Here is a 15,652-nt window from a genome sequence, read left to right as displayed (position 1 = left end):
ATAGGGAGGGGCGGAGACGGGCAATGTTCCGGAGGTGGTAGAAGGCCGATTTGGTTATGTGGTTCACATGGCGGAGGAAAGAAAGGGTGGGGTCCAGGATGATGCCAAGGTTACGGACGTGAGTGTAATAGTTGTCATACAGAAGTACAGAATACTTTTATACAAAATGCTTCTTACTGTTTCTCTCCAGAGACTGTGTTAGACAAGATAGTATGAAATAAAATAGTATAGCATGTAAAATAGAAGTAAAAATAGGTCACAGTGTTCAGTATAGACATTATGTATGTCCGTTCTCCATTACAAATTTGTAAAAGTGAAATACACAAAAAAGAATATGTATTACACAATTGTTGTCAATGACATTGCATTACAGTATGCAATACAAGTACAATAAGTACAAAGCTCACTCAACTAAAATATGAAACCGAAAGTCCCTTGAGCTGAATGAGATTAGATCCCACTCCACTGACACATGCCTTCTCTACTTGAACGACCACATCAAACAAGAGGTGGACGCGGGCAAATACTGCGGCATGGTCATGCTGGACCTACAAAAGGCCTTCGACACTCAATCACACCATTCTGATTGACAAGCTAAAAGCAATTGGTTTTGATAGTCTATCAGTGAGCTGGATGCAATCCTACCTGGAGGGGAGAGAGCAGATGGTGGAGGTAAACGGTACCCTATCCCCCCCCCTCACAGTAAGCTGTGGTGTTCCACAAGGAAGCATACTAGGTCCGCTACTGTTCCTAATTTATGCAAATGACATGTCGTCAGCTTGTGACTGCAACTTGTTCCTGTTTGCGGACGACTCAGCCCTGCTGGTCTCTGACGAACAAGTTACAGGTTGAAAAAACCCTCAGCTCAGAACTAGGCAAAATCTGCATATGGCTCGCTGATAACAAACTATCATTACACATGGGCAAAACAGAGTCCATTCTCTTCGGTTCAAATAACAAACTCGGCAAGACCAACGGCTTCTCAGTTACAGTGGGTGACAATATTGTCACAAGGAAAGAAGATATTACCTACCTGGGTTCCATCCTAGAGGCAAATCTTTCCTGTGACAAAATGGCATCCAATGTAATAAAAAAAGTCAACCAACGAACTCGATTCTTGTACCGGATCTCCTCACTGGTAAACAAGAATACCCTGAAGACTCTAGCAGGAGCACTCATTCAAGGGTACTACGACTATGCTTGCACCTCATGGTACCAAAGCACCTCAAAGGCGCTAAAAACAAAATTACAAACATCTCAAAACAAACTGGTCAGACTACTGCTTGACCTTACTCCTAGAACCCACCTCACCCCTGCCCACTTTGACAACCTAGGATGGCTTAGAGTAGACGACAGAGTACAGCAACTTGCAATGGGCCTGGTCTACAAGATACACTACACGACCAAGGTACCCATGTACATGTCAAAATACTTCCCAAAGGTCAGTGAATACCACGATCACAACACCAGAGGGAGCTCCACAAATCATGTTAAACCCAGATTCGGCTCAAACAAGGGACTAAACACGTTTCGCAATTATGCCACATCAATGTGGAACGCCCTACCCAAAGCTGTAAAGGAATGTGAATCACTACCCACTTTCAAAAACACTCTCAAAAAACACCTAAGGGAGACTGCAACTCGAAACTGGCCCCTGTAAATGTCCAAACACAACCCCCTCCAATGTACAGTAAATTACCAAGTATGGTCTTGTCAATAATCCAATGTACAGTTTTGTTTGTACAGTGTCCCCCACCCACCCCTCCTACCCAACCCCCCACTCCTACCCAACCCCCCCCCCCCCCCCACCCACCCAACCACCTCCAATGTACAGTCCCCCCCCACCCCCACCTACCCAATCCAATGTACAGTTTCTACGTCAAATGTATATACTCTTTTTTTCTGGACTCTTTTTGTATCACAAACAGTACTGTAATTGCAAATCTGGTATGTCATAAATGTATAGATGTAGCAGTACTGTCTATCTGTATGTCATGTATGTCATATATGTTACGATGAATTGAAAATGGGGGACCCTGATGTAAACAAGACGAAAGTCTTTCTCTGGTCTGCATCCCCTTAACAATTGTATGTATTGAGCTGTACTGTACCCATTCTGCAATCTGTTAATAAAGTTTTCAATCAATCAATCAAAGCTGATAGAGTTGTACCCTTCCTGCTGACTTGTTGTACAAAACGTGTACGTCGCTTTGGATAAAAGCGTCAGCTAAATGACTAAATGTAAAATGTAATGCCTGACATCATGCTGTATGTAATGTACCCTCTGCCTGACATCGTGCTGTATTTGACTGCTTATCTTAGACAGTATAGGCTACTATCAACTGTCCGTCCCCCCCCCAGCTCTGACTGCAGTTGAAACTGCACTGCATCGAGCATCTTTATAATTCTGACTAGCATACTCTCTCACACCCTAGCCCACACCAAGGACTATTTACAAATAATTTGGTTAATAGTCCTCGGTTCTGAAGACTATTCATAAAAGTATCTACAGTATCTATAATCTACCATACCCATCTATCTATCCGTCTATAATTTCATATTGTAAATTACTTTGTAAATGACAATCAACTGTTATTTACTGTGTTGGCCCTGTATTCTGATGTGTGCACACAGGGATTGTCAAATCCATAGGCCTACATTCTTGTCATGAGAGCCTGTGTTCTTGATTGAACATTTTATTAACAGATTGCAGAATGGGTACAATACAGTACGGCTCAATACACACAATTGTTAAGGGAATGCAGACCAGAGAAACTGTGCAAATGTTTTTAAGGAAACTGAGGATATAGGGCTACATGGGATGATGACTCGCATGACAGTGGTGAGGATGATTAACGTCAGTGTTGCCTGGGAAGTGTGGTGGTGGATGAGGGTGTGGACTGGGGTTGGGATGTATATGGCGAGGGGATTGATTGATTGAAAACTTTATTAACAGATTGCAGAATGGGTATAATACAGTACGGCTCAATACACACAATTGTTAAGGGGATGCAGACCAGAGAAAGACTTTCGTCTTGTTTACATCAGGGTCCCCCATTTTCAATTCATCATGACATTTATGACATACACGATATACAGATATATATCATGACATTTATTACACAAATCCATCTCTAAACAATGTTTGTATGTCTCTGCAATGGTATGATTCTGGCCTGGTAGGTTAAGCCACCGTTCGACGCAGTTTCTATATCTATCCCACCGTGTCTGTGTAAAATCTAGTACACAGTCTTTCTGAACGGACGTGAGATGCATATAACATTGTTTAGAAAACGTTGCGAACTTTAGGTGTTTTTTGTCCATTTGTCCTGTTCTGATGTAACATTAATCTGTGGGTGTCATTTGTTGTCGCCCGACGGCCGTATCCTCGCAACAAAGAGCTGCTATTGGTCGAGCGCAAGATACGTGACCGAACTCGCACCAATTACGTCAAATAAAACTGCGGTGACCAAGTATCCATTCGCGAGGAAAGATCTAGTCCCGACTTTAAAATGATGATTGCGCAAAAACGGGCAGGATTGTAAATGGAGAACTTTTTATTCCTAAATCTACACCAATCTATCTTTCACCCAGATTGAAAATTGCATAGTCCACCGAGGTGGGAACGGGATGAAACGATACAGCCTTCACCTTACGGCCTAAATGCTAATAGATCGGGCTTTGCTCCCTTTGAATTGTTTATTAATTTATCAATGAGGGAGCAATTCCTGTATGCCTAACAATTAATTTTATTTATGATATTTTCAGGCTTAAAATGCATACTTTATTTAATTTTTTAGGGACACAGAAACACGCACTTACAGAGGAACACTTATTTGGCTGCAACTCTTCTAAGCCAGCAGGGGTCGCTTTAAATAAGTTGAGTGAGCACAGGTATCTGCTGCTGGTAGGGTCCAGCTGCATACCCACATGCATATTCACGGCTGTAGGTAGGGCGTTCCACATTGTTGTGGCATAATTGCGAAACGTGTTTAGTCCCTTGTTTGAGCCGAATCTGGGATGAACATGATTTGTGGAGCTCCCTCTGGTGTTGTGGTCATGGAATTCACTGACCTTTAGGAAGTATTTCGACATGTACATGGGTATCTTATGGTGTAGTGTACAGTATCTTGTAGACCAGGCCCATTGCAAGTTGCTGTACTCTGTCGTCTACTCTAAGCCATCCTAGGTTGTCAAAATGGGCAGCGGTGAGGTGGGTTCTAGGAGTCAGGTAGTAGTAGTAGTTTATTCAGTCATCATCTCACACAATACAATATACACCATCATTTAACAATATTTGATTTTACAGTGACTGAAAAGGTACAGACTGAAGCATAATGCTTATATATGCCTGTCCTATATTCTTAACAAGAATTAAGACTCAAACAGTATTCTAAAAGAAAATAGCAAAAACAGTATTATTCACCCTTGTAGTTTTCAAAAATAGCTTTACAAACCATTTTCTTAAAAACCAAAAGCGAATTACTCATTCTTAACTGTATATCAGGATTGTTCCACAAGTTAACCCCAATAATAGAAATACACCTCCTTTTAATCCCTTTCTTAGCTTTTTGAACAGTAAATTTACAAATATCTCTCAAATCATATTTTCTTTCATGTATTGAAAAAAAAACTTTGCACCCCGTCTGGGAGTAACTTTGCTTTAGCTCTGTACATTTGCATAGTTTTATAATAAACCAAATCATTAAATTTCATAATATGAGACTTTATAAACAATGGATTTGTGTGTTCATAGTAACCAGCCTTGAAAAGGTTCCGAATGGCCCGCTTTTGCAGTAAGACTATTGGATTTACTGTCTTTTTAAATGTCGACCCCCCATACTTCCACACAGTAAGATATGTAAGGAGTATAAGTGAGCAGTAAATGATGTGCAAGGCTTTGTAGTTTAATATATCCTTACATTTATACAATATTGCTACGGACTTAGATATTTTTCCTTGAATATAGTTAACATGTTGTTTCTATGTTAATTTCTGGTCAATAACTACCCCTAGAAATTCTCAAACTTTCTATTTTTACATCTTTTTAAAAACCATAAATTTAGTTCTCTTAATATTGAGACAATTTATTAATATCAAATTTCAAGCCCTTTCAATATCAAACAAAAGTTCCTTTAAATTACTTCCTGAGCAATATAAATTTATATCTGCAAAAATAACAAACTTAACAGCTCAGCAACATTGCACATATCATTAATATAAAGTATAAAAAGTTTTAGACCTATCACAGATCCCTGGGGTCAAGCAGTAGTCCGACCAGTTTGTTTTGTGATGTTTGTAGTCTTGTTTTTAGGGCCTTTGATACCATGAGGTGCAAGCATAGTCGTATAGTACCCTTGAATGAGTGCTCCCGTTAATATTTTTTTTTATCCACTTTTTCTCCTCTTTTTCTATTTTTCTCCCATCCCAATTTCGCTGTGCCAATTCTCCCCTCCCCTGTCTTGAACGTGACTCGCATATGCCCCCCACTGGCCGGTTGTAGGGAGGATAGAAGCCTTGCATCACGTGTCCTCTCTGATACACGAGGAGGCAGCCTGTCACATCTTTTCACCTGCCAGCGCGGACTCTCATTGGCGAGGTGTAACGTGTGGGAGGCTCACACTACCCCAGCCATTTCCTGTCTCTGCAGGCGTCCCCCAACCGACCTGTAGGAGTCGCTGTCCACAACGTCCAGATTACCACCCATCGACTTCCACCCGCTAACTCTGCCAATTGAGTTAGTATGACGGCCGGCCCAAGCCGGAGGCAACACCGACAGCCGGATTCGAACCCGGTGTCATGCGTTGGTGACGAGCGCAATGACCGCTGCGCCACCCAGCCGCCCCTGCTCTCGCTAGTCTTCAGGCCAGGGTATTCTTGTTTACCAGAGAGGAGATCCGGTACAAGAATCTTGTTCGTTGGTTGACTTTGATTACATTGGTTGCCATTTTGTCACAGGAAAGATTTGCCTCTAGGATGGAACTCAGGTATGTAATTTCATCTTTCCTTGTGACAATATTGTCACCCACTGTAACAGAAGCCGTTGGCCTTGCTGAGTTTATTGATCCAAAGAGAACGAGCCAGGTGCAGATTCTGCTGAGGGCTTTTTCAACCTGCAACTTGTCCCTGTCAGAGACCAGCAGGGCTGAGTCGTCCGCAAACAGGATGGTACATTTCCGTTTTGAATATGAGTCGTTTGAGAGTTCTAGTAATTCCAGAGAAATTCCGCAATAATAGCTCTTTAGTGGAATACACAAAACACGGAATTTTTCGGCTGATTTATAATCGTTTCAAATAAATGCTAGATTATCGATAGTATAATTTATGTGTACTTATGCACGCTAGAGAAGCGGGCTGAAAAATCTATTATCCATGACCTGGTCAGCGCTAACGTCACGCTGCGATGGCTGAGAAAAAAAAATCCGATTAACCCAATACTGGTCAAATAAGAGTCCTTACCTCACATCAGATGTTCTGCAAAAAGATTAATCCAATTCCTGATCGCCATTCCAAATATTAATCGCGTTTATTGATCCAATGTTATAGCACCAAAACACATAATCGACGCTGCTCCGAGCCTCGCCAGTGAATGACAACACGATACTGCTTGCCAGAGAAGGGAAAACCCCGGACCGGACTTTTTTTCTGAGGCACATGCCCATCCAATCCAATCCAATGATGTGCATTACCATCCGGGAGACGATAGGCGGCGGTATTTGCCTTTTTCGAGCTCAGACCCATCAACAATGATAACGTCAGGCTGGATGGATGAAAAATGAATAGATATCGCTAATAAAAGAAATAACAATGAAACGAAACTAGTCATTGGCACTCAACGCATGGCGAGTTAGCACGACTAATCTCGTCGTTGGCACTCAATGTGTTAATGGGATAAATGCTATAGTGTGTCGAATAGTAATAGACAGTTGTATATTTAATAAAAAATCATTTATTATAATAGTCAAATAAAGTTGCGTCTCTGAAACCATCTCCAGGATTGATATTCAATACATTACATGATATTGAGAAGAGTCACTCACACCCAGAAATACATGGTCCATATACACACAAATATATACAGACTTGTGTACTGCAAAAACATCCCCAGTTGCTGAGCCAGTGGGGACTTACATATTCCAAAATTATTTAAATATCTTTAATGGAAAACAATTTAAAAACAACAAACAGGGCTGATAGTGGCGGTCCTGGGATACTTAGCCCTCACTCGTGGTAATTTTTGCTCTTCTGGAGAGTTCATGAATCAGTTTCTGCAAAGACGGCATCCAGTTCAAATAAAGTTACCAATTGTTCACTGCCCTTTACAGATAATTAAACTGTGGCCAGTTAGCCATGTTGATGACATTGTGCCATATTGGTTGTAAAGTCATAACATGTTATGAGAATACTATAAAGAAAACTAGGGATGCACCGATCCGACTTTTTCAGTCCCGATACCGATACCTGGGTTTCGGCCGATAACATTGTTAAAACTTTTTTTCAAAAAAGTAAAAAAAAATATTCCAAGTATTTTTTAAATTTATATTAAAATATATTTAGTTTTTAAGAATTGTAAAGGATCACAAGTGTGTTTTTGATTTGTTGTAAACAAAAGACAGAAAATAAATTCATTCATTCAATTAATAAACTGTATGCCTCACTGTCACTGTGTGGAAGAGACTGGGATCATTCTTTTGTGCAAGGCAACATCAGCTTGACTTAAAACATTACTTTCCTAACTTAGTGAATGTACTGAATTGTTATTTTATTTATTATTATATTAGAAACAAATATTACAGAAACCCGATCCAGCTATTTTAGTGATATCGGCGGCCGATACCAATATCGGATTTGGTGCATCCCTAAAGAAAAACACGCACAAGAGCCATTATATCCACATTTCTTGTGGAAAAATAACATTGAATTACCATAAGCATCTTAATCTGGCGACGTGCCACATCGTCCAACAACTCCAGGTTAATGTCATCCTTGGTCTCCTCAGAAAAGCTCAACATCTGGGGAAAGGAGAAAACTGGTTAAAATACAATCAATCACAACCCAAACACTCAAGACTTTGTACCAGCTTCTGGAATCCTGACAAATTTAGCACTAGACCCACCATACACCGAGACCACAAACAAGGAATGGTCCTTTTTCATGCCCCCAGAACAAGCTTCTCCATCCGCTACCATCCTTGATGGAACTTATTCATAACAGATTTATTCTGCCCATAGTCGCACACATATCCCAGACCAACAAACCGTCTTGCACAAATTAATTTGGTTTCAGAGTTTGTGTGAAAGAGCTTGATGCGATGTCACATTCCAGCCAGGGATATTTTTTTTGCCATATCAATATGGGGTAATTAGTTCTTGTTTGATCTATATATGGAAACGCTTTTTGGAAATCGTTTAACCCATTGTAAATTAGTATGACTGTACTTCAGCGTTTACAAACATTACCAATGTAAACACTCTTTTATGGATACAATATAAAGCCACTATTTAATAACTAATTTACCTGTTTCATTAGTAATTTTATCAAGAGAACCCAGTCAATTAGAAGAAGAAAAAAGTAAAAGATGTTATGGTCTGCTACCCAGGTGGTGGAGTCGGCAACCAATTTGCTTACATTTGAATCACTGATAAATGAAAAAGTATCCAAGATGGGTTACCATCACCTAATCAAATGCTTTCATCCACAATGCCTCTGGAGTGTTACTTTTTTACCTCTCCATCAGACGTGGTTAAGGTAATGTGTGGATTAGAGCCCATCGCTGAACAAGACCGATCATCCGAACTGGCAGATGAGAGCAAGTTAGACCTGGGACAAACACAGATCACACCAATTTAATGTACTGGTACTACAGGGTACATTTAATGTAGGACATTATCTGTCCACACCAACTTGTTGAAACAGTCCCTAAAAAATATATTGCAACTCATTCAATAATTAACTCGCTTCAACTTTTACAATTACAGATGTTTAATTAAATTGTCATGTTTATGGCCAAACGGCAACCTTTTGTTGTACAAAACTTTTAAGTCATTGTGGAGCGAAGACCAGCCTGCTTTGATACATGCCGACAAACCTGGATTTGGGTATTTCTGGCATAGATTGGTCACTGCTCTTGAGCTGTCGGCCCCCAGTTCGCTTGGCAGTGGTCCTGTGGAAATCAAGAGGAACTTCAGAACTCTGCACAAGCGTTCGGTCAATACAAGCAATTATCAATACACTTGAGGATTACCCGAGGCTCCCTGTGCTGTTACTGTAGCCTAGTGTTCTGGTTATCTTGGCTCCTTCCCCTCCCTGAAAAGAAAAACAAGATCAGCAGGTTTACCAAAATGCTGGAAACGGGCACTTGTCCTGTCAGGAAAGGCGGACTGAGCTTTTCCACCCAACATTATTCACTTGTTACATCCATCTTATAAATGTGCTGCAAGTGGTATTTTTTTGTTTATTAAAATAAGTAGTCTACATGTTAAAATAATAGCTCTACACTTCAGACAGCCATCAGAGATAGTGTGTATGGTCAGTAACATGAGTTCCCCAGTCCCTCCGCAGTAAGTGGAAAATACATTTTCTGGTATCCCGTTCCCACTTTATCGAATCAGGAGAGAGAACTTCACTGCATCCTTGAAACAAGTAAAATAATCTACCAGTGAGCAAGTGTGTCTTAATAAGTAAAACTGTATCTAGGGTTCTCTCTCCTGATTGGATAATGTGGGAAGGGATACCAGAAAATGTTTTCGGTTTACTGTAGACCTATGTTACTGACCAAAAACTCCATCCCATTTTAACAAGAAAATACCACTTACAGCATCATTAATGAGTCTTGTGTGTACAAAGCTGAGAAACAAGCGTTAGGACACCATTCTATAACTAACAACCCGTTTGGAAACCTACTGACTATTTGTGATGTCGGTTTCAAGACCAATGTGAACCAACTACCTTTTTGGTCTTTTTCTGAGTTTTGACGATTTGGTTAGGACCATCACTTTGTTTCACTGCAGGAGAACAGAATGTAAAAAAAAAAATATTAAAATGTGGTTTGGGCAGTAAAATAAACATGTGCCATTTAAATGTGCCATTGAGCCGCGCCCGTGAGTCAGTGTGCACTGCACAATACTAGCCAACACCCAACAGCGCCCTCTAGGCAAAATATATAGCTATAGCATATTATTATATAGTGCAATTTATTATACCCAGACTTCTTCCAGACCTCTCTTGGCAGAGCCTAAGGTGTGGCCAGCAATCAGCCTTTTCCCTGTCTCCACTCAACTCCAACATCATGTATATTTGCATATCGTATGTCACAAATGTAACAGTACTATATACCTGTATTATGTCATGTATGTCCCCATGTCATGATGTCATAAATGTCACTATGAATTGAAAATGGGGGACCCTGATGTAAACAAGACAAAAGTCTCTCTGGTCTGCATCCCCTTAACAAGTGTGTATTGAGCCATACTAGATTGTACCCATTCTGCAATCTGTTAAAAGTTTTTCATTCATTCATTCATTCATCAAACCAACGGAATGTTAAAGTGCAAAATGTTAAAGCTCTTTTGCCTAGAGCCAGAGGTTGCCGTTTGAAGGCATTACGGATTATATTTATCATCAAGGTCATTACAGACAGTGTGTACCCATCACATAAAAAATCTGTAAACTGTGAAAAGGGCCTTGTACTGCTAACAGATGTCTCAGGGGAAATATATGAAGGTCAAATAAAACAGGATTAAGAAGATTACTTAACTTTACCCCTTTTGCTGGACATCTTCGTCAGGGGTTGGTTGAACTCAGGGCACGCAGTCTGAAATTTTAGGACAAGTGATGTAGTCTAATAATTTTATATACCACCAAATATCAACCTGTATCCATAAAACGCCAGAACTCACCTGCATGGCAATTGTAATATTTCTCTCCATCTCCATGATGCGGGAATTGGCTGTGAATTAATGAATGAATGAAAAACTTTATTAACAGATTGCAGAATGGGTACAGTACAGCTCAATACACACTTGTTAAGGGGATGCAGACCAGAGAAAGACGTTTGTCTTGTTTACATCAGGGTCCCCCATTTTCAATTCATAGGGACATACATGACATATGATACAGTACTGCTACATTTGTGACATATACGATATGCAAATATGCAGTACTGTAGTAGGGGAACCAGTCACACCGTTCAGGACAATGGAACATCTAGGGGGGGGGGGGGAATTCATTGACATTTCACGGGCCAAAATGAGCATCCAAACCTTCTTTCTCAAACTGTTTGCTGGTATCGTAACACTGTTGAATGAAAATATCTAATTTCTTTTGACGCATTTCTTTGGCATCATCAGCACTTTGGTTTCCCTTTCTCGTTCTTCTCTGCGCCATTGTTTTGGTCAATCCACGCTGTCGCCGAGGAACTTCATTTTATTGTAGCTCAACGGGTCAACAGGTGTTTCTCTGATCCGCTAATAGGGTGACGTCACGTATTTGTTGCTACAGCCCTCAGATGAAAGCGCTCTTGTTGTTCGCTGCTGCCCTCTAGTGTTCAAAAGGAATACTTTTGACAAACAAAAGTACAATAAAATACCAAATCATTATAATAATAATAATAATAATAATAATAATAATAATAATAATAATAATAATAATAATAATAATAATAATAATAATAATAATAATAATACACGACACCAGAGTATTATTCCGGTTATACAATGGCCATTTGCCAAAGACAAAAGAGCCATTTATTCACATGTTCAACATTAATATATAAAGACATGTTATTTATGGTTTGCTCACTGCTGACTTTCATTATAGTACCTCTCTGCGCTACCGTAGCAGCAACTGATTGACAACCACTTGTCAGTGACAATGATCCAGAAAGCTATTAGGCTAGCAAGCCCTTCTGTCACTAACGTGGCCTATGGTTAACAAACAGTGTAACAAGCTTGAAATAATAAATAAACATGTCAGAAATAAAGATGAGGGAAACTGGAACAGTGTCAAATTCAAAATGTTGTATTACACACAAAAAAGGAGCAAACAAATGGGGAATTATATTGCAACATACAACAAAACCATATCAAGCCAATTGGAACAGTCCTGTCAGCATTTCAGTCCATTAACAACTACATTGCTCTTTAGAGCCAGTAGTGTCAAACCTTTGATTGTCCAAAAAGAGATAAGTCCTGTGTCGATCCACATCCCAAAAAGGTACGAGAACTGTAAACCAATAGGGGGAAAAACTGCAGCTGAACTGTCCTTGGTTTGGGTTTTTGGAGATTGTATTAGGAGGCTTTAGCAATCCCTCCTTCCCACTCACACTATATAAGCCAATGCCATCTCCATGAGGCACAGATGGCACCCTGAGGGTTAGGAACGCCCCTAACCACACCCATACCTGGGACCTGAAAGGTCAAGTGACCCATATATCCTGAGATTGCCCATCATACTGAATATCATAACATATTGGGCCCACACATATTGATATCTTCCTCATAATGTAACGCATGTTACAAGCTGACAGTATGTTTGACAAAAAGGCTGGCTTGCTTGCCAGACATCTCATTGTCCCCAAATTAATAACTTTTTTTTCACATCAAATATCAGTTGTAGTCTCACAGTTCGAGGATGGGATGTGCCATCATCATAAATTAAGGGATTATGCAAATCCAGGAATAAATTGTCTCTCCACATAACATTCTGCTTTGCTAGCTCTTATCTTGGAAAAGGCATAATCACCCAAAAGAATCGCAGAATAACAATACGTGCGTAAAACACAGCAGTGCAAAACAATAATGTAGCATAATCCTACCTGGACAGCAACATTGTTGCAAACATTGCCTCACATAATTAACACTATTTAGACAGACTACATATTTGTGCAAGACTTTTTCTTAGGGTGACCATATTTTCAAACCCAAAAACTGGGACACTTAAAATATATGTACTTTTTTGTGTGTGCATTCATGAATTCAGATATGTGGTGCATTGTTGATGTTTTCAGCCCCGCACATGCGCAGTGGCAATTTTTGGGGGACATCAGACCTATCAATAGATAGGTAGGTAGATAGATAGATAGATAGATAGATAGATAGATAGATAGATAGATAGATAGATAGATAGATAGATAGATAGATAGATAGATAGATAGATAGATAGATAGATAGATAGATAGATAGATAGATAGATAGATAGATAGATAGATAGATAGATAGATAGATAGATAGATAGATAGATAGATAGATAGATAGATAGATAGATAGATAGATAGATAGATAGATAGATAGATAGATAGATAGATAGATAGATAGATAGATAATAGGTTTTCATATAGAATGCATTGCAATTAAAAAACTCTCCCAGGGTTTGCTTGTTTTTTGGCCTTATTGTGCATATAATTTAATATTTTTTGTAAAAATTATGCCATGAGGAATCAACATGGCTGCACCAGAAATAGCCATTTTAGGCCATCGAGAAACATCAGTTTTCAGCCCACGCATGTGCATACGGTCATGGTCATCATAGACCATAATAGTTCCTGTTCCTATAAATGAGAGTCTTGTGACACAAGTGGGAGGTCATGAGAGGCCCTCTTCCCTTGTGTCACGAGACTCTCATTTATACAGGAATGCCACTGGTGTTACTGGTGTGGAGTAACACCAGTGACAATTTGGAGAAAAACTACAATCTTTACAAAACGGCTGCCATGTGTCAGACATTGTATCTTCAGTCATATAGACCTGTTCGCCGTATAGACCTGTTCGCCGTATACGTCAGACTCAGGGCTAGATCCACAAAGAATGGATTGCACGGAGCAAGTTGCACCCTTACTTAAAATTCATTATGAATTGAAAATGGGGCACCCTGATGTAAACAAGACCAACGTCTTTCTCTGGTCTGCATCCCCTTAACAATTGTGTGTATTGAGCCGTACTGTATTGTACCCATTCTGCAATCTGTTAATACAATTTTCATTCAATCAATCCAAAAGTATATATCCAAAAAATTGGTATGGCTTGAAAAACACCCCGGGTCCATAGCCTGAAGTCTTATGTAGTACATGTGTGAGGTTTGGTTCTTTCCCCACCACGGGCTTCTTAAAGTACTGTGATGATTGGTCCGCTCCCCACCCACTCGCTCCGTTCCTTTAAGGTACTTTGTTGATTTATTGCATTCCCTGCCTCGCTCCGTTCCTTTAAGGTACTGTGAGGATTCTGCGTTTGATTGGTCCGTGCCGAACACACACTTCTAAGTCAAGTATCAATTACCATCACGCACCTGTGTGTTCTAATCAGCGCCCCAAGAGGCTTTATAGACTCTGATTCCCCTAGTATCGATGTTGGATCGTTTTGAAACATTCCCTGCATTTGCCTGTTCCTTCCCGTCGCTGCTTTCCCTGTTCTGTTGCTTCCCAGGACTCTCGAGAAATATTCCGTTTGGAGAACCTGCTTCCCCGTTACGAAGCGGCCGCCTCTTTTGATCTGCCCGCTTTGCGCGTTGCGCTCTGGTGAGTTTTTGTAAACAGTCTTTTGGATCTATCGTTTTTTGTGTGTTTGTAAAGCACCGAAGAGATCCTGTTTTTTGTTCATACTGTTCTCACCTTTTTGTCTGTTGGAATTACACGTTTGGATTACCTAATTGTTTTCACTCTGGACACTGCTCACTGTGTGTTTCACACCGAAGATCTGTCACTTGGATTATTTGTTTGGACAATTCACCTCACCAGTCACCTGTCAGTTTCAATTGTGCGCTGAGCTAACTCGGATTCTCTCTCTCCCTCTCCGCCTCCATCCGGAGTATATGCTGGGAGGATCTGCAGAGCGGCTCAGACGTCACGGACAAATTCCACAACATCACCTTCTGGGAGAAGCTGCAGAGCAGCAAACATTCCTCACATGCCTGTTTCCCAGTTTGTTCTGTTCACCACCTAATTCATTCTTGTTACTCAGTAAATAAACACGCCCTTGAGTTTGGCTAACTCTGAAACAACTCTCTCTGTGCCGTTTGGGGTCGGTTTCAAACCATAACAACATGTCCAAATTTCATAAGAATCCGCTCAGAAATGAGTGATTAGGAGCGATAAAAAGAAAAGAAAAAGAAAAAGCTCTGCAGCTTTCAGTTTCCTCATTGACTCCAATGCATTCTGCGTTTTTTTTCTCTTCCTGTTTTCGCTCATGACATTTCACCTAGATCCCTGATTCGCTCATCCCCACGTGGGGTATCATTGGAAAGCCACACTCATTGCTTACAAACCTGTCCAATAATTTTCGAGATCACCAAATTATTGACAGAGCTAGAGCCTCGGGAGTTGGCAGTGGTATTCGAACAAATTTAAAGTCTGCCGTGTACTTTGGCGCACGTGAATGAATGAATGAATGAATGAGAACTTTATTTAACAGCTTGCAGAATGGGTACAATACAGTACGGCTCAATACATACAATTGTTAAGGGGATGCAGACCTGAGAAAGACGTTTGTCTTGTTTCCATCAGGGTCCCCCATTTTCAATTCATATAGACATTTATGACGTACACAACATGCATGACATTTATGGCATAGGGACATATAGGTATTTAGTACTGATACATTTGTGACATAAACGGTATTCAAATATACAGTACTGTTACCCCTAGATCCTGACAGAGTATATA

General features: G+C 40.2%; 1 protein-coding gene across 1 annotated transcript; it reads right to left on the bottom strand.

The window, feature by feature from the left end:
• Window positions 1–6,932: 6,932 nt before the first annotated feature.
• On the bottom strand, window positions 6,933–10,934 carry cdca9 (cell division cycle associated 9; the record flags this gene model as incomplete). The annotated part of the gene is made up of 6 exons (XM_084311088.1): window positions 6,933–7,268; window positions 7,926–8,012; window positions 8,727–8,820; window positions 9,089–9,163; window positions 9,245–9,306; window positions 10,899–10,934. 6 exons carry the CDS (start codon window positions 10,932–10,934, stop codon window positions 7,215–7,217), a joined length of 408 nt encoding a protein of 135 aa, XP_084167214.1. The 3' UTR covers window positions 6,933–7,214.
• Between the last annotated feature and the right edge of the window lie 4,718 nt (window positions 10,935–15,652).

Source organism: Notolepis coatsorum (genome assembly GCF_963971535.1).
Source record: "Notolepis coatsorum genome assembly, chromosome: 3".
NCBI classification, from domain to species: Eukaryota; Metazoa; Chordata; class Actinopteri; order Aulopiformes; family Paralepididae; genus Notolepis; species Notolepis coatsorum.
This window is presented reverse-complemented; position numbering and strand designations above follow the sequence as displayed.